The 19,754-nt window shown below is 31.8% G+C and overlaps 2 protein-coding genes and 1 long non-coding RNA gene across 5 annotated transcripts; 1 reads left to right on the top strand and 2 right to left on the bottom strand.

Moving 5' to 3' along the window:
* Window positions 1-196: 196 nt before the first annotated feature.
* LOC122567981 (DNA polymerase epsilon subunit 2) lies at window positions 197-2,850 on the bottom strand. Its single transcript, XM_043727209.1, has 6 exons — window positions 2,559-2,850; window positions 2,393-2,467; window positions 2,045-2,320; window positions 1,402-1,945; window positions 601-1,284; window positions 197-523 (listed from the first exon to the last, which is right to left on the bottom strand). The coding sequence occupies exons 3-6, from the start codon at window positions 2,110-2,112 to the stop codon at window positions 248-250; spliced, it is 1,572 nt and encodes a 523-aa protein (XP_043583144.1). The 5' UTR covers window positions 2,113-2,320; window positions 2,393-2,467; window positions 2,559-2,850; the 3' UTR covers window positions 197-247.
* A 189-nt stretch (window positions 2,851-3,039) lies between these two features.
* On the top strand, window positions 3,040-3,725 carry LOC122567985. Its single transcript, XR_006316938.1, has 2 exons — window positions 3,040-3,336; window positions 3,400-3,725. It is a non-coding gene; the product is annotated as an uncharacterized LOC122567985 (long non-coding RNA).
* Window positions 3,726-4,083: 358 nt separating this feature from the next.
* On the bottom strand, window positions 4,084-13,295 carry LOC122567986 (cyclin-dependent kinase-like 4). Of its 3 annotated transcripts, none has more exons than XM_043727214.1 (6): window positions 12,860-13,295; window positions 7,950-8,139; window positions 5,450-5,797; window positions 4,811-5,077; window positions 4,543-4,701; window positions 4,084-4,359 (listed from the first exon to the last, which is right to left on the bottom strand). In XM_043727214.1, the coding sequence occupies exons 1-6, from the start codon at window positions 12,925-12,927 to the stop codon at window positions 4,210-4,212; spliced, it is 1,182 nt and encodes a 393-aa protein (XP_043583149.1). In that variant the 5' UTR covers window positions 12,928-13,295; the 3' UTR covers window positions 4,084-4,209. The 3 variants fall into 3 exon arrangements, with proteins under 3 accessions (XP_043583149.1, XP_043583151.1, XP_043583150.1); XM_043727216.1 differs by lacking the exon at window positions 12,860-13,295 and adding an exon at window positions 11,041-11,300; XM_043727215.1 differs by lacking the exon at window positions 12,860-13,295 and adding an exon at window positions 9,130-9,197.
* Between the last annotated feature and the right edge of the window lie 6,459 nt (window positions 13,296-19,754).

Consider the following 19,754-nt stretch of genomic DNA (forward strand, 5'->3'; position numbering starts at 1 on the left):
TCTCAACGAATAAAATTAAATTATTTTTAATTATAATTAAATTATTTAATAAAAATTCAATTATTTTCAATAACCAAACTTGACACTTATGAGAGCTGTGATGTGAGAATATATAATGTATGAAATTGGCATGCAATTGTTCATAGAAGGTTAGAAGGTACAGTAAATTACTATTATTATTGAATTTACAAAAATATTTTACTTGTTAATACTTTATTTATTTTCAAACGTCAATAATAATTTGTTGTTAAACACCATCCATATCTTTGGGAATAGCACAATGTTCAACTAAATTTAGCGCTGGGACGTATACTTTGAAGGAATGGTCGTTTTTTGAAAATGATCCTGGATTGATTATATGACAATTAGAATAGGTAGTTTCATATGCTTCAAATCCGTCTGCAGTTACAATGAGATCCGGAGTAGGATATATTTGTAATGCATGGTTGTATTTCCAATATATAGGTAACATCGGAAGACTCAAAGGAGTCAAATGAGATTGAGAGATAATTGATTTTGCATACTGAAACATTTATCAAAAATGAAGTTACACATTTCTATACAACATACATAAACAATCAGTAACATGATAAAGCTTACATGATCGTGGATATTGCCATGAAATGGAAAGTAAAGAGTATTCCGACACATTTTCGTTAAAATATCTCCCCTTAGTACCACAATTTCTTTCGTACAATACTGAATTCTACATGGATTAGTAGCAAATATTGCTCCAGGTATATTTTTTCTAAAATCTTCTGTAAGATTTTTGGGCAGTGGCAATTTTGGCAAAATTTTTGGTGATCCAATATCATCTGTTGCAGGTACAAAAATAAATTTGGAAGTTTGGTTTATATCTGGATATTGTATTATTATATCAGCAAGATTTTTTAATCCCTCTATTAATTTTTGCCTGCTTGACGGTTTTGCAGGAAAACTTAAAAAATGTCCACATAATACAAAAGCTATAGGTGGATATTCAGAATATCCTTCCAACATAATTTTAAATTTGCTTAAAACAGTTTTATCATCCAACCACATTTCGGATACAAAAACAATCATTCCATCTTTGTTACTCTCTTCATAAGTTTTTAGTTTTTCAGAAAGTTTCAAAGAAAACTTGCTCAAACCACCAAATGTATTAGCATTGCCGAAATCTACGCGTGCATTACTAGATGATTCTGCCGGTGGAAAACCTAAATTTTTCACGTGTAAAATACCGTCCTTGAAATCTCCATTAGCTATTACTATAGAGCATTCCATGATCAAACCATCCTGAAATCTGTATACAAATATTAAGGAAAGTGCGATTAACAGATAATTGATTTAGCATACCGAAACATTCATAAATATCTATGTTTACATAAATGATTATATAAATGTGAAGCTTCAAAAGGATATTGCTTTTTGTAAATCAACTTTTATTGTACCTCCTGTGTCTTCCAAATAATATTGACCCTCTACTAATTGAGAGAGAAGACCCATAACATAAACATTTCCTTCTTTACTTCCACTCAACAGATGTTCAATTGGTACTAATTCGATCCAATCATTTTTTCTTTCACCAGGCATTGGAGGAGTAAATAATTCGTGTCTCATAGTTCTGTACCAAAGCAACTCAAATCTATCTTTAAAAAGTATGGATTTATATTGCGCTTCGGCAATCAAATTTGGTGTTACAGTTTCCAAAACAAATTTGTTCTCAGACAACTCATATTTGATTCTAGGTATATCAAATACATCTATAACATTTAGTACTGTTTCTGTATCCTTTAACGCATTTGGTTTTATACATTCTTCTATCGCTAGCTTCAAATTTTCAACGGTTATCTGTGTATCATTTAAATTTTGAGCTAAAACTTGCTCTATTACTTGCATCAGCCACATTTCACGTTCATTTTCTTCTACATTTAGAAGTTCCTTAGCAAGTGAAACGCTAAGTTTCCTAAACAACAACAAATTTTATTCGTAAAAATTAAGAAATAAAATTAAGATTTGGTATACTTACATAATATTATATGTAATACATTAGAAATTTATATACCTTGAAAGTACAAGTCCGTATAACGAAAAGGTACTTCGTACCGCATTTATTAATTTTTCACCAGGCATAATTACAGATGCTTATATCACATTTATATACATTATATCTTACGGAAAATATCTTTTTCAGATTCGAAATATTGATAATATCATAAAATTAACAAGAAATAAAAATATAAAATAAACATTAAGCTTTCATATAACACTATTACTTTCATCTAATCAATCTAAAGTCTAAAGAATATTAAATATCATCGCAACAATTTCCCGCTTTTTGCTGAAAGCAAATATATATATATATGTATATGTGATTTATGCTATCCTAAAACCATCTAAAATTTCCGCTTACAAAATATTTTCTGGCTGAACTTCGTCTTAATGGGAATAAAACTATTGCTATTTAATAGTTTTCAATGCGTAGAATCTGAAAATGCAATTTCTAACTTTAGGAATCCAACGATTCAAAAGTCATGCGTATATAAAGTTGAGCATTTTTAACGTATTTAACAGTTTACTTTGACGTCATGTTGCTTTCTATTCAAGATTCGTCCAATGAGTGGAGCCGCTGGCTGTAACAAGTGTACGTATGTGACAGGCTACGTTAATATGTCAATTTTTAACAAAGTTCATTTACATTATGCGTAACTTCTGAACCGCTGGATTTCTACAACTAAGACTTGCATTTTCAAATTTTACGCATTGAAAATTATTAAATAGCAACAAAACAAAAAGCCAATCATTTAATTTTCATTAAAATAAAGTTTAACCTGTTTTCTTTTTCTAACTGTATACATAGTTATGTAGTTAATTAATTTTTGTAAGAATTGGAAAAATTGGAGGACGTGGAACGATGCTTTGGCTTCGCTTTTGCATCGGAGATGGCGCGTTAAAATTCCCTATACTCTATAATCTGTCCAACGAGACAGGGCAGTAAATGCATATAAAACTCGATTGCTGCGGTTGCAACTATTGGCTGCTGACTAGTGACATTCGAGAGTTACACTATTGTCAATTATTTCAACTGCATAACCTTTCAGTTACAGAGTGTTATAATTAATAATTGATAAGTGACAATTATCAAATTACTACGAAACGAAATTCATGGAAAGTTTTGATAGAGCATATAAAATATGATTAGCCAATCAATTTTAAGTACACTTAATATATTTAGGTTATGTATTATATTCAAGTAAAGTACGATCAAGTATGTACGATTATAGCGCGATAGATCGTGATTGTAATCTATAAGTATTAAAACACATTGTGATTAATTACACATTGATAAACAATTTTGTAAGTGATTATGAAATATATCTTATTTGCAAAAGATATCTTTTATATATATAAGTTTTTCAGGAAGATAATATAAATCACGTTTAGCATACATGTGAGAGATATAGCTGGATATTTTCTGTTTTGCATAAACGCAAACAGAAAGATTATATAAAAATGAATTATCAGTTGTGGGGGATTACTACTGCCTTTATCGGTCTTCATGTTTTGTGGTATAAAATACAATGTAGAATACCAGAAGAAGATCGACGTCCACATCCCTTTGTAACAATCTATCAGCGGATTATGAAGAAAGATAGTAGATAATCAGAGATAATATACTTGTATAATGTGTAATAAATGTTGTTAGCATGTAATGCCTGCAGTAATAAACCACTTTAATTAAGTAATAATATTTATTTAGTTAGCATAAGAAATAGGATGATAATGATTAATAAAATTAAGAAAAGATAAACTTATGTGAAAGGCTGTATTTTGTAATTAACTTTCAAGAAGAACAATATATTAATATATATGTACCTTATAAATGTATATATATATATATATATATATATATAACAGTATACAATAATATCATTTTATACAAAATTTTATTTTAAGATGTATGTATACTATAGATACAATAAATAAATATATATGTATATATATATATCATATATATATATATATATATATATATATATATATATATGATATGGAAATCATACTAGTTAAACAAAATCTCTTAAGAAGTTATAAACACAAACGTGCAAAACAAAAATAAAATTTATTAACAATCATTAATTGATATAATGAAAATCTATAAAGTTTAAATAAATAGACAAATAAATATATATGTATATGTGTATAAGTATATTACAATCACAGAGGAGCTTAATTACAGCCTTTAATCATAGGCAGATGATCGAAGTCCTGCGGCTGATGTTGCATGGAGGAGCTTCTCGGCCGATTTTCATTTTGACTATGTACTGAAGCACCAGGCTTGGGAAGTTGGGGTAATACCATTTGACTGTAATTACTATTCTAAAATACAACAGATACAATACTATATTTAAGGGTATTTTTGTTACTTATTTTGTACGCAATATATTATCTTGTTGTATACTTTAGTGTTCGATATAAATTTTGTAGCAAGAAAAACGTCATGTATCTTTTCTATCTGGTTCATTATTCATTGTATTCTTGTTATTATAAAACTGTACATACTCGTGATCGATCTCGATATTTTTTAAGCTTATCGAATTCCTCCATTTCGACTTCGGGCATTTTGAAATGAAAATTCTCAAAATAAGAATGTTGTAGAAGTTGTTCACAAGACCACCTTTCGTCAGGATCTTTGTTCAAACACTTCTTAAGAAAGTCAAGCTGTTAGATGAAATGAATGGAATCAATTAAATCTTCCTATGATCAATTTACCAAAAATTTTTTATTTAAACCGCTTATTTAAGATAAAGAACGCAATGCAAAAATTCACCTGTAGAATTGTATTGCCTCTATTAGGTAGAGCAGTTTCGAGGGGCGTGAGGGTTTGAGGAGTTGGTAAAGTGATACCAGCGAAAAATTCATTTTGCTGAAAAATAGCTATGTGTCTCGGTAATAAGTCACCAATAGTCCTTCGAATTAAGTACAATTGATCCACGTCTGATTTTCCTGGCCATAACGCTTCTCCACGTATTAATTCTGCGAAAACACAACCAATTGCCCACACATCGACTGGTGTACTATATTGAGTATCTCCTACCTGTTGAAGAACACGTTCTCTTAGTAATTGAAAATAATTTAATTATTATAATACAAGTCAATAAAATCTAGAAGCACGGAAAAGATCCAAGCAGAATACGAATAAATATCATTAGTGAATTAATTAATAAAATACATTATTTAAACGAATCAAAAAAGTATATAATTTCTTTTTATTAGTATGCTGGATTAATATCTATATTAATTTTATTTTTTTGTTTTAATCAATTTATCGTTAATGTCACACACAAGATTTCAACGGTTAGAGATAATGAATTATTAATAACAAGTGCGTATAGAATGGAATCTTAAAAAGTTAATGGAAAGAAATGAATATATTATGTAAAAAAAAAAAAAAAAAAAAAGAAATTACCAGTAGTTCAGGCGCTCTGTACCATCTAGTTGCGACGTATTCTGTGTAATTTTCACCAGGACTGAGCATTCGCGCGAAACCAAAATCGCACAATTTCACTACGCCATCGGCTGTAATTAAAATATTTTCCGGTTTTACATCCCTGTGAACGCAACCTAGTCGATGACAATACGCGATGCCCTGAAGAATTTGCCATGTAAGCTGCTTCGTGGTGATTTCTGGACACCCGCTCGGATATCTCTCCATCTCGTTCAGTAGCGTGTACTCGCAGTATTCGAAGACTAGGTGCAATTTCCGTTTCCGTCTGAAGACCTCCAGAAGATTGACCAAATTCGGATGTTTCAGATTCTAGAACGTTTTTTTAAATATACTGCATGTAGTACAATAAGTTTGGGAAAGGATTAAACAACCAACAGTTCAACTTTTCTTGGTACAACAGTATGAAAGTGACACATAAAAGAAAGTTTAAGATTGATAAATTATGAATTACAGTAATTTTTATACTGAAAATTTTTTACCATATATACTTTACTACTATACTTTACATATATATAGACTACGCGAGTTAAGTATAAGATCGTTACTCAAGCGTTACGTTGATTCGAAATAACAAAAGTCGCGTAGGATATTCTTCGACGTTCGTCCGTGTTGACGATTGTATAAAGAACGAATGAGAATAATCCTAAGTGTCGGAATCATGAAACCGTTAGGGCCCGATAGTCCACGATGCAGGAAGGGAGAGGGCTTCATTTATGTTATCTTCAAGTGTTCGCCTTCTCGTCTTGAAAAGTTTCGCCAAAGACGACGAATTAATTATCGTAATATGAAGAATTTAATTAATTATTTTTCGATACTCTATATTCGATTGACAAAATCGTTTTGTCGTCAGAACAGATTTTCGAAAAAAATTTCTTAAAGTATCGCATCACATGTAATTGTGAATGATTATTTAGATTTGTAAAGTATGGAATAAAAATAAACAGATCAATGGATGATGGATATAAACAGATTGCCAAGCGACGAGCGTGTCGGCCTTGCTTACGACTGTATCATAGACACATTTTGTAGGTCTGAATTCATTGTAGTACTGACAGTTTTTTCAGTTTTCTGCAAATATCTCGAAAATTAGAAGAGTCTGACGGTAATATGCAAAGAAAGAAGTTGCTTAAAATTTTGATTTCAATAACATATTAAAAGATCATGTAAATCTAAGATGGTGTCAGTTTCGTAAATAGTTACCTTCTTATAATATATAAGCTTTCTTTCATCACATCGATTTTGATAATTTCTGAATATGTGTAGAAATCAACATTATAAACAACTTTTTCCATATATATATATATATAACTATCGCTCAACTTTAGTTTCCGAGATATTCGCAAAAGATTGTTGGCAGTGTAGGCACCATACACGATAAATATTGTACTACCAATAATTCTGCGTTCCTAGCGTATACGTTAGTATTGGCGTTAGTATCCTTATCTTTTTTCTTTTTTCTTTTTTTGTAGTTTATATAGACATCGAATATATTAAAAAATGATCAAAATCGGAAATTTTTCGCTTTGGTTTGTTATTGCGGACAGCGTTTGCGATCAAAGGTCGTGCGGAAAGGAAATCATTAACATCACGCCCCGTATTTGCTGTACGGACGAAAGAAGATATCCTTGAGGCGAAATGTCAGAACAGAGTGGACGCTCGTTTGAATGCGCATATGTTTGGAAGAGAACTCTCTGATTATTTCGATAAGGCTAGGTCATCGAGAGCAGAACACGCTAAGATATTGACCGCCACGGTATTGACCGTTGGCCACTTCTTGCAGTCGACGTCGACGGTGAATTTATATTGCTACGTTGCTGTGCAAGATCACGAATTTTTCTTCCACGGGCTGATCGATATTCTTAAAAAGAACTCTAAGAAATGTCAAACATCTATATTCTAATTAAGGCTAATAATACTTTCGAGAATTTCTCCATATTTTTTGAACGAAGTTTTCTCAATTCGAGACTAACCACCGCGAGCTTTAGTACCTTCGGCTTGTAAGGGGTCGTTCACTTGAAGGTATATGTATACATATGTATATACGTAAAGCGCTAGAACCATGTTGGAAGAAGAGAGAAGTAAAGAAAGACATGAGACTTATTTTCAGATAGTCTGATCCTAGCCCTGTGATATCTAACAGTTCCTTTCTTCTCTATCTTTTCTTTTTCCGTATACATACTATAAACATGGGAAAGAAATCTCTTTTCAACTTGTTAAATATTGAAACTGCTGTTCTACTCTGTGATATTATACGATCTCCGTCTTCTTTCAATTTAAGTCATTTTATCATCTCAAACACAGTATATACGTATCAGATTGATAAACAAAATATCTAAATTTTTCGGGTGGTGGCGATGATATTTATGATAACGATAATGATCACGATGATACAGAAATTTTGATTCGTATAGATGGCCTAAGAATTTTACACATTACTGTATTTTCAAGCATAACGACTGACCTTAAGGAGCCTTATTTCACGTAGTGCGATTTTGCGTATAAGAGGATCATCCTCAGTTTGTTGGAACTTTTTAACAGCTACCAGTTTTCCAGTTTGCCGATCTCTACACTGGAAGACCACACCGTAGCTACCCTCCCCAAGACGCGCCAATCGTTCGTATCGGTCCATCGCCTTGCTTGGCGCGCGTGACCTATAAAAAAAAAATAATTTCTTTATGAGTAATAATTACGATTGGTCACGAGATACGGCCATATACGTACATAGCCCAATGAGACATCGTACTTAAATATTAATGAGGAAATAATGCTGATATTGAAAGATCTTTATTCGCCCTTTTTTAATACGGTTTCACCGTTTCACAGTGTTGTGTTTCGATTATTTAATTACGTGAAATTTGAAATTTATATTTCGATGCGATCATTATTGAAAGAATTATGGAATAGCGAGAGGCCGCGAAACACCGATATTTTTTACTAGTAGTTCTATATCGAAGTATGTGACACAGTTATGAGTACGATGCGAATGTTAACTTCTGTGACACGCGTGTTCCCATTGAAGTGCAATGACAATCGCGATTCATGAAATACATTTCTCGCATCATTTATTGGATGAACAGCGTAGCGCGTAGTTACATACTAACTCTTGATTCTAGAACGTATACATACACTAACTGATTAGAAATGAAAATGACCCTTATGTTGTTAATTAATGTTGATTATAATCATGTTAATGTCTGAAGTGAAGCGAAAGAACACTTTTGAAGAAGGTAAGTTACTTTCTTACTTTGCCACTGTATTCATATATGACCAAATGAGGAGCTTGAAGGATAAGTAATAAATTACAAAAGTATTTAATTTGGCGAAACTTCTACGATTTGGAACTTTTTATTTTAAATAATAGAATATCTTATTGTACGTAGCCGCAAAAGTTTGTAAATTTATAATAATATCTTCTAGGTAAATTATGTTTCATTTTTTTCTACTTATACGTATTCTTTTTGGGAACAGCTTCACTTTTTCACGGATAAACGAGGAAAATATAGTTCTGTATGCAAATGCAATTGACTCGAAATAAGTGAAAGTGTCCCCTATTTGAGTATTAAGGTATGTGCAATTTATACGATTGTCAATAGACGTGATACTAGAGATATTTCTAAAGCGAATTTTGGGCTCGTACATACTTTTTATACTTGGCAAGACATGGCAAAGAGGTGAACTGTTGCGCAAAGAGCATGCTAGCACTGTAAAGGCTGCGGACCAGACTGTCTGTATTCTCGCCAATGACCAAGGGTCAAGCTCCCCTGTTTCGCTTTATTCGAATCGGAATTCAGAGCGCAGGCGCCCTTTAAATCGCGCAATACAGACCAGCTTGTGTAAAAATCTCATGCCTCCCGAATATTCATATGGAAAATGTGTTATTTTGTATAGTGAACAAATGTACGAACAAATTTGTTTTTTACTTAATACTCCACAATGTTTAGTCTTCGATATGTTTCTCTCATTTGCGCGACTAATTTAATTATTCTTTTGTAAAACGTATTTATATTGCTAGTTTTCTATTTATCTTCATATTTCTCTAATTTTACATGTACAGTGAGTCACAGAAGTATTCGTATTCTTGTAATTATTGAATTTAGATAACTAATATTTTTCTTTTTAACAATAAACACTTTGCATTATTTATCGACGGGAATATATATGCAATAATTAAGCTTTTGATCGATATATCGTTTATTGAAAAACGGCAGTTTGTTATGATATAAACTTTAAACATCAAATGAAATTGTAATTGCAAGGGTACGAATACATCTGTGACTCACTTTATGTATATATTACAAATCGCACAAACTTTCAGTGAAAATGTTTCATTTTGGATCTGATATTTTTCTTGGATCTGATAAAGGCCGAAAGGTTATGTAGAACATGCGAGCTTCGTGAGTCCATTGGAGGCTTACCAAAGCGGCACACGCTGCCCATAGTTTGCAAATCTTAAATCGTTGACCATATCGAGACAAGTGGAAACAGTTCATCAGCATATTCGTGTCTTTTTAGCGTTACCAAAGTTAGTGGTTCCGGATATTCGATAATTTAGCTACCGTTAAACAGTTAAGACAGAATTAACTTTAAATCGGCAGAAAATGCATCGCTGCCATCAAAAAGGTTAATGGTGTTAATTAAAAACGTTTCAACTGCCCTGCAATGGTATCATATTGAATTGGCTAATTTCGTGAGTCATGAGAATCGAAAATCTATTAACTTCAGTCAAATAAGGAACAACTTTCAATTATCGTTCCTAGTAAGTAAGTGGATTGAACAATTTGTAAGAAATCTTTTAAAGAAACCTTCTTTATCGTTATAATTAAGAAAATGATGTCAACATAAATAATGTCACGAGTATAGTGTGCTGAAGAACAATATGGTTGATATCGTTACTATTCTCATCAAATAAGTCACGGGTTACCGTCGAGTAAAAATTAATAGAATTGATTTAGACCTTTTTCCGCGTCGCGTTGCGTTAAATTCATGCAACAATTGTAAATTTTGTCTGCTCAGAGAATATTTATTATTATATAATTCTATTATTCATTATTTATTGCTACTATAATTATAATCACAATTATAATTATTATTACATTGTATTTATTATAATTATAATTATATTATAAGTAAAGTTCTACTTGTTACAAATGTCGATCCTATATAATACGAATCCTATAACTATAACATTGACAAGAAGAAATTTATTTATTTTCATTAATAATTTACGGTAGCTTTCTCCATTATGTTGCAAAAATGGTTCGAATTGTTTGATAATACAACCTTCATTCTTTATTTATGCAGACACATATTCTTATGCAGAAAGCTTCAGCAATAAGAATTGCTTGATTTAGATTGTTGTAAGAAACAAAATCTTGTACCATATGAAATATATATATATGTTTCTAAATGTATAAATATTCTTATGCATGAAATTGAAAAAACAAACGTTTCCTAATTTATATTGTTCTGTCATTTAGAATATTCGTTATTGTGCAATTTCTGTTTCTTTTACAATTTATTCACATTTATTTGAACAATTATCGTATACGTACAAAAGTCCCATAATGGAGTTCATAGGATTTTGATGTTGAAACACCCTTATTGTTGAACATGCCGAGCGCTACTGAACCCGCTGAAAGACTACTTTACGTTGCTGTTGACTTCTTGATTATTGATAATCGATATTAAGTTGCCATATTGTCCATGTTTAAATGACGACCATGAACCAAGGTGGATTGTTTTTAGCGTAGAAACGAAGTGACGCGATTATGCAACTTTGCAACATCGAGTTTAGTGGATTTAATAAGACTAGTTGGAAATCATATTTGAATAAAATAAACAGTTTAATTACAACATAGAATAATTGGAAATTTTAGATATGGGTTCGTCATTTTTTCTCTAGAACTCTGACAATAAGTTTAATCTAATAGAGATTATATTATGAACACGCTAAGAAGGATATGAATTACACAATGATGAAATCCTTAGTCGCAGTCGCATATATTGTAAGTTTATGGCAGAAAATGTAGAACAATCATATGAAATATTCATTTTTCGATTAGATTATCTTAATATCTATAGACGTAACTATATTAGCGAGAACTACATAGAACCCAAGAACTCACTAGATTTTGAAAAGATTTCTATTTTCCAGAAATTTTATGTCATTCTTGTATTTATTATGACAAGGTATTGAACGCATAAAACCAGCTAGATACACATAATGCTATCCGAAAAGTGGTCTAATGCTACTAAAGTATTACGAAGTTTAATATTACAGGAGTATTTTAAAATTTAATATATCTTAATATTAAAGTATATAACAATATCCTACAATCAACTTGTACGCTATATTTGTCGTTTAATTTTTAGGTCATCTTTGTATTATTATTCTTATTATCTGTAGTCGTAATATTTGACACGTTAAAGCAGTATCTTCAAAGTAATGAAACTTCGCCCTTTGACATTTTAACAAACTGCTCGACGAACTACATCACTGTGTAGCAATTATTGTTTTTCGCTAAGATAATTATTCTACTTTTAGGACTAGTGTTAAAATTTTGTTGATGCATCAACTGTATTTAATGGCTATTCACAACGTCTAATGCATACAATGTGTATTACGTGTTTAAACTACATAGCAAATATCGATCGATTCAATTCAATGTCAAAGTTAAGTGTTCTGGAAAGAGTAGACCTTCAGGTTCCGGTCATGGTATTCTTTACTTATATTTTACCTACCGTTCTTTGTTTCAAAAAGATGTGAAACTATTTGTAAACAATAAATTTGCAAACAGTAAATGCGAAGTTAAGCAAAATGAGCAGAAAGAAATGTTATATTTTCAAATAAAACTAAAATTGGCCATAAACTAAATAAAATAGAAAAATGTCACAAAAATACCACATCATGTCATATGCATATTAAAATTCGAAAAGACGCCACGAATATATTCATAGATATTCAGATTACGAAAAATAATATATTGGGTTGGCAACTAAGTGATTGCGGATTTTGTTATTACCACCTAATGACAATGTCATTAATAATACGACTACTGATAACAATAACCAAATAAAACAACTCAGTATTTCTCGTAATTCTCTAATATTATATTATATCTAATATTTTATTGTAAATAAAAATGAAAGTGCTATAAATAGAAATTAAATAAAGAAAGGATTTTATTCAATTATTAACAGATTCTCTACCTGAGAAATCATCATCGTCACCGTAAAGCGATAGATTATCAGATTCAAAACTATTCCGCAAGGAAGACAAAAATTATTAATATCGTGCAAAATTTTATGGATATTAAATGTGAAGAAAGGTTGAACAAAGGAAAGATTCGTAAAAAAATAGTCAGTGTTTACCTCCTTGGTAGCAGAGGCAGTGTGCTACCTAAAAGCCAAAGCTTTCTATCTTGGAGCCATTTGTCCATGCGAAGGCCTCTCACAGAAATTTCGTCTGTTTGATGGAATATCCAAAATGCATCGTTGAGAACCTCAGTCTGACTCTTCTTGATCGCGTCTGAGGTGTCGGCATTATCGATAAAAATACCGTGCGGTGTAGTAGTCGTGTTACTACTGACAGCGGTACCTTTCACCAGTGAATCCAACCGATTAAGTGTTCGACCATTTGTTTAACTACGTCACTGAGACTGATCAATAATCCGTACGAGTTGCTAGCATTAACCGAGGGCAGAATAGTCGTGGCATTAAATGAGACTTCGTGTCTCTTCTGTTCTGTTGGTTCTGAAATACCAACGATCATGTAAAAAGGTCTCGATGCCCATATACCGAAATGCCTAGGGAAATCCGTTCTGAAATTGAGTCGTGAAAAATCAACGTGGAAGACAAGAAGGTTCTTGTTCTACGCATGCGTGACATAATATGAATGTCTCAGACAGAGACAGAGATACTCTACTCATCTCTGTCCACTTCGCAAGAACGCTGACTTTGTTGAACTTTCGTGTTAATTTCTCACGACTAGACACGATTCAATTTTCGGACGGTTTTCCCTAGCGAGTGTCGAGGCCTGTTTACATGATCGTGAAAATACCGAACTGAAAAAAGTTAGAGAGTTTTTTACGCCATCTATGATTCGCTACGGCGAACATAGAAATTAGTACATTCAACTTAAATCATCGATAGTAATGCAGCCAATATAGTATGCGTATGTAGCTATAGAAGCTACATTCGTTAAACTCTTGAAAGAAAGTCTGTCACCCTCCTGTGAAAACTGTTGGCAGCGATAGACTCCAACTTGGTGTAAATGGATACACAATGTTATTATTTTTTGAAGTATTCTTTATTCTCTAATTATCAAAAATACAAGAAGATATTTCACATGAGAGTTGTTTCATTTAATAGGGAAACGTAATATAATATTAGGGCGAGCTTGTAAGAAAGCTATTTCCTTTCCGATTTCGATGATTCTTTAACATGTTCTATGATCTAATCGATCGTCGTTGGCCGGATTCCTACGACACCTACGCGATGAGCGCGAGCGCGCGGGGATCGAGAACACGGACGCGTATGGAAGCTGAGTCTCCTCTACCAATCGCTCCAGTCGTGCCAATTGCGTTTCTCGGTCTGCGTCTTCCGTGTTGTAGGACGCTATTGAACTGAAAAATGTACTGTTTGATAATAAAAGTACAATTAAATGTTTTGAATCAGTGCCATTGTTGTGGCAAACTATCTCGTTGTGACTTTGTGACATTAGCATCCACATTTCAAACTAGTAAAAATTTATTAAAAAGCTATTGTTACCGTTGTTACGTCGCGTGAAACAGTCCGCTCGACTTTTCTAGTTGCTTGGTCGCCAACGGTCTGCACCGCTATTCAGACCCCAATAAACCTAAGGACCAACCATAAACTTAGGCTTTAGTTTATCTTTCGTATTAGTATTCATCACTAATTTCTATCAACCTTGAAGGAATCGTTGTTACTGTTAGTGTTATCGGTTTATGGATGGTCCCTGGAACAGTCCTTAGGTTTATTATGCGTTCGTACTAATTACGAAGAAAGCGAATATTTCTCTAACGGGAAAGCTGATTTTTCCCATGAACAAGGCCACCCCGAGCTTTCTTCGGTAATGCTACGAGAACGCACTTCACTGTTATTACGATACTCGTACAGTCAACACCCGGACTTGCTCTCAACAAGAGAGAGAGAGAGAGAGAGAGAGAGAGATAGCAGTCTCTACCAGTTCACTTCTGGCTCAAGTTCTGTAACTGTCAACGTTGTCCATATTGTATAGAAGATTGTTGGAAATATATATCTCTTAGATCCTGTTACCGCGGTGTTACAACAAAACAATCACCCCTATTATCTTAACGGAAATCAGGGGATCGATCAACTCGTGGTGTCGATTATTATAATCGTAGCGGGAATTTACGACTTCCGTTGACGTGATATCTCGCGAATGCGTCTCCCCGCGATTGGTCGAAAAAATCAACCGTTCTTTCTACTTGGACAAAAGTATTTACATTAGAGATATAAACCAATTATCTATTTCTGCCTGTCGTACAGATAATAAGTTTATGATTTACGAAGAATTATTAGTAATGGTATCGCTACGTGGTATCAAGCAAGGAAAGGACATATTCCAGGCGTTTCGGGGAAAAGTGGAAGAATACGATGGGTTTGCGAAATATAATACAATTATAACGAATGGTGCAAAAGTAATGATAGGGCAAGGGAAAGAGTTAAGAAGACTATTAAAGAAAATGGAATCACTTGACCTACATTCTATTGTATCATTGATCAAGAGGCGATGTGTAGGAAAATTGCAATATTAAATTTGACGATGAAGATGGTAACAAAGGCCATTAATTTAATTAGCAGTGGAAATAGACCATTGTCGCATTGGAAATTTAAAACATTTCAGCAAGATGTAACTGTCGTTCACAGTGATTTAGTGTTATACAAAGAAGTGCACTGATTGAGTGCGGGAAAGACCGTTGAACGGTTTTTTCAGTATCAGAAGGGAAATCCCAGAATTGAAAAAAAAAAAAAAAAAATGAAACAAAAGCAAAACGATAAATTGTCAGCAAATTCAAGAACATTAAGTTTTTATGCGAACTGCGATTCTTAACAGACATAACAAAACATTTGATTTGTTTAAATATAAAATTACAGAAAGAAAAAACAGTTCTCGATTTTATTGACCATATTAACGCTTTTAAAAATCAAATAAATTTGTAAATATTTGAATTGTATCACTCCTTAGGATGCCAGGACATTACTCAAGAACATCAGAACGCGAATTTTATAGAATTTTTGCCAGAATACTGACAAAAATAGAACAAAAATTTAACAATAGATTAATTTTATAGAATTTTTACCAATACTGACAAAAATAAAACAAAACTTTAATAATCGATTTATTGATTTTGATTATATCAAGCAGGATTTGATAATTTTCAACAACGCGAGAGAATGCAAAATCGAAGATTAAAATATCGAATACAAGCTGGAATTTGAAATGCCTCGCAAATAGCCTAATAGATCCTTTGATAGATCTTACGAAAAAATATCTAACCGCGATGTTACGCCACGTGGCTTTCCATAGGCCGTTATTCCTAACCGTCGCTCGTGGCATCGCAGTATCGCGAGCGAACCGTCTCAAGCAGTCCGACAAATATACAATGTAGCGGCCAACATCAAACAGAGCGAGTTCTAGAAACGTCGATTCGTTTCGTTATTTTAAACGCACTCATAAGGTGACACGCGTGATCATGGCGTGATCAGTGGCGTGATCGGTGGCGTGACCCGAGCATGGTGGGGATCGTCTCCCATGAAACACAAAAGGCCCATCGAAGGGCAATCAATATCGATTGAGGATCCAAACGAAATGCACTAAAAGTCTCCAACGAATTGCAAGTCGTCCAATCTATCAAATACAAGACATATTGTAAAGTCGAGTCGAATCCTTATCTCAAACTAATTGCATCATCTTTCAAATAATTTGCGGCGCTTCATTATACTGTTGTTTGTATATATATTGTCAAATATATCATTTTTTGTTAACTCTGTTAATTCAGTGTTAATCTCAATTAACCACCTCTGTCATCTTAACCGACGCAGAGGAACGACTAATTGGCGGCGTCGATTTTCTGAATCGTAGCGAGAATTTGCGCCTCCCGCTGACGCGCTTTCCTCGCGATCGCGTCTCTCCGCGAACGGTCGTAACACGCGATTACAGCCAATTAGTTCATATTATTCGCTACATAATTAATACCTGTATCACGTACAGCGATGCGGGTGGTATTGAAGGAAAAGAGCCATTTTATGTTACAACCATAACGAGTAAATTTACTCGTTTAACATGAGAGGAATTAAAAAAGAACCTGACATTTAAATAAGCGTTAACTAAGAATTTTAAATATCGCAAACAGAGATGTAGGTGCTATTCAAGAAAAAAGAACATTTTATTTCGCAATTAACAGGAGTAAATGAACGAATATCGATAATATAATATAATGCTTAATATGAGTTTTATCTGTCTGATTATTTAATACCTTAACTTATTTCACAGTAACGTCACCGACTGCCGTTAGGCTCTTTTTTTCTCTTTTTGTCCAAACTAAATTGATAGTCGAAATCTATTATGAAAGAAATGGGAATTTAGTCTTAGCTTGTAGAAACTATTAAAATGATGAAAATAGATATCGTATTAAATCGTTAAAGACGCCAATTTACGATAAAAATTAAGAAATTGTTCAATTTGATTTTGTTATAATGGAAAAACCGCCTTCTGCTTTGTCAACAAATCGTTACCGTTTGATTAACATCCCGACATCTTGTCAAGTTATATAAGGAACATGCAAATCGCGCGCGAGCTTTTTCGTGCCTGAACTCTCGGAGAGTGAACATCGAAAAGGATCTTAAGTATAAGGTAAGTGAAAAAAAATATCAAATAATAACATTGAAACTAGTAATTTATAACGACTAAACCATTAATTTACAACACGTAAACTATTAATTTATAACATTTAAACCATTAATAATTGCATTTTAACTATTAATTTATAACATTTAAGCTATTAATTTATAACTTTTAACCTATTAATTTATAACATTTAGACCATTACTTTATTGTATCTAAACTATTAATTTACAACATCTAAGCCACTAATTTCTAACATTTAAGCTATCAGATTATACATTTAAACCATTAATTGTTAGCCTTCAAGCTATTAATTTACAACATCTAAGCCACCAATTTCTAACATTTAAGCTATCAGTTTATACATTTAAACCATTAATTTTTAACCCTCCAGCTATTAATTTACAACATCTAAGCCACTAATTTCTAACATTTAAGCTATCAGATTATACATTTAAACCATTAATTTTTAACCCTCCAGCTATTAATTTACAACATCTAAGCCACTAATTTCTAACATTTAAGCTATCAGTTTATACATTTAAACCATTCATTTTTAACCCACGAGCTATTAATTTACAACATCTAAGCTACTAATTTATAACATTTTAACTATTAATTTATAACATTTAAACTATTAATTTATAACATTTAAACTCTTAATTTACAACATTTAAATTGTTATTTTATACATTTAAGCCATTAACTTATCCTTTTAAACCATTAATTTCTAACATAAAAATTGTTAATTTCCAACATTCAAACTATTAATTTCTAACATTTAAGCTGTTAATTTCTAACATTTAAGTTACTAATTTATAACATTTAAGCTATTAATTTATGCTTTTAAACCATGAATTTCTAACATTTAAACTGTTAATTTCTAACATTTAAGTTACTAATTTATAGCATTTAAGCTATTAATATATAACGTCTAAGCCATTAATTTCTAACATTCAAACTATTAATTTATAACATTTAAGTCATTAATTTATAACAATCAAACAGTTAATTAACAATATTTAAGCCATTACTTAATAACAGTTATACCATTAATTTATAACAATCAAGCAATTAATTAACAACTTCTAAGCCATTAATTGATAACAATTCAATGAATAATTAACAACAATTTAAAACATTAATTTATAACAATCGAACCGTTCTTCAAGTAATCAATAAACCCCTTGCAAATAGCCTAATGGATCCTTTGATGGATCTTACGAAAAAGTACCTAACCGCGATTACAGCCAATTAGTTCATATTATTCGCTACATAATTAATATTTGTATCACGTACAGCGATGCAGGCGGTACTGAAGAAAAAAGCCATTTTATGTTACAACTGTAACGAGTAAATTTGCTCGTTTAACTTGAGAGTAATTAAATAGGAACCTGACTTTTAAGTAAGCATAAAATAAGAATTTTAAATATCGCAGACAGTAATGTAGGTGTCATTCAAGAAAGAAGAACATTTTATTTTGTAATTAGCACGAGTAATATAATGCTTAATATGAGTTTTATCTGTCTGATTATTTAATACCTCAACTTATTTCACAGTAACGTCACCGACTGCCGTTAGGCTCTTTTTTTCTCTTTTTGTCCAAACTAAATTGATAGTCGAAATCTATTATGAAAGAAATGGGAATTTAGTCTTAGCTTGTAGAAACTATTAAAAAGATGAAAATAGATATCGTATTAAATCGTTAAAGACGCCAATTTACGATAAAAATTAAGAAATTGTTCAATTTGATTTTGTTATAATGGAAAAACCGCCTTCTGCCGTGTCAACAAATCGTTACCGTTTGATTAACATCCCGACATCTTGTCAAGTTATATAAGGAACATGCAAATCGCGCGCGAGATTTTTCGTGCCTGAACTCTCGGAGAGTGAACATCGAAAAGGATCTTAAGTATAAGGTAAGTGAAAAAAAATATCAAATAATAACATTGAAACTAGTAATTTATAACGTCTAAGCCACTAATTTACAACGCTTAAGTGATTAATTTATAACATTTAAGCCATTAATTTATAACATTTAAGCTATTAATTTATAACATTTCAGCCATTAATTTATGACATTTTAGCCATTAATTTATAACACTTAAGCTATTAATTTATAACATTTAAGCCATTAATTTAAAACATTTAAACTGTTAATTTGTAACATATAAGCCATTAATTTATAACATTTAAGCCATTAATTTAAAACATTTAAACTGTTAATTTGTAACATATAAGCCATTAATTTATAACATTTAAGCCATTAATTTATAACATTTAAGCTATAAATTTATAACATTTAAATTGTTATTTTATACATTTAAGCCATTAACTTCTAACATTTAAACTATTAATTTATAACATTTGAGGTAT

Source organism: Bombus pyrosoma, linkage group LG5 (assembly GCF_014825855.1).
Source record: "Bombus pyrosoma isolate SC7728 linkage group LG5, ASM1482585v1, whole genome shotgun sequence".
Classification (NCBI taxonomy): Eukaryota; Metazoa; Arthropoda; class Insecta; order Hymenoptera; family Apidae; genus Bombus; species Bombus pyrosoma.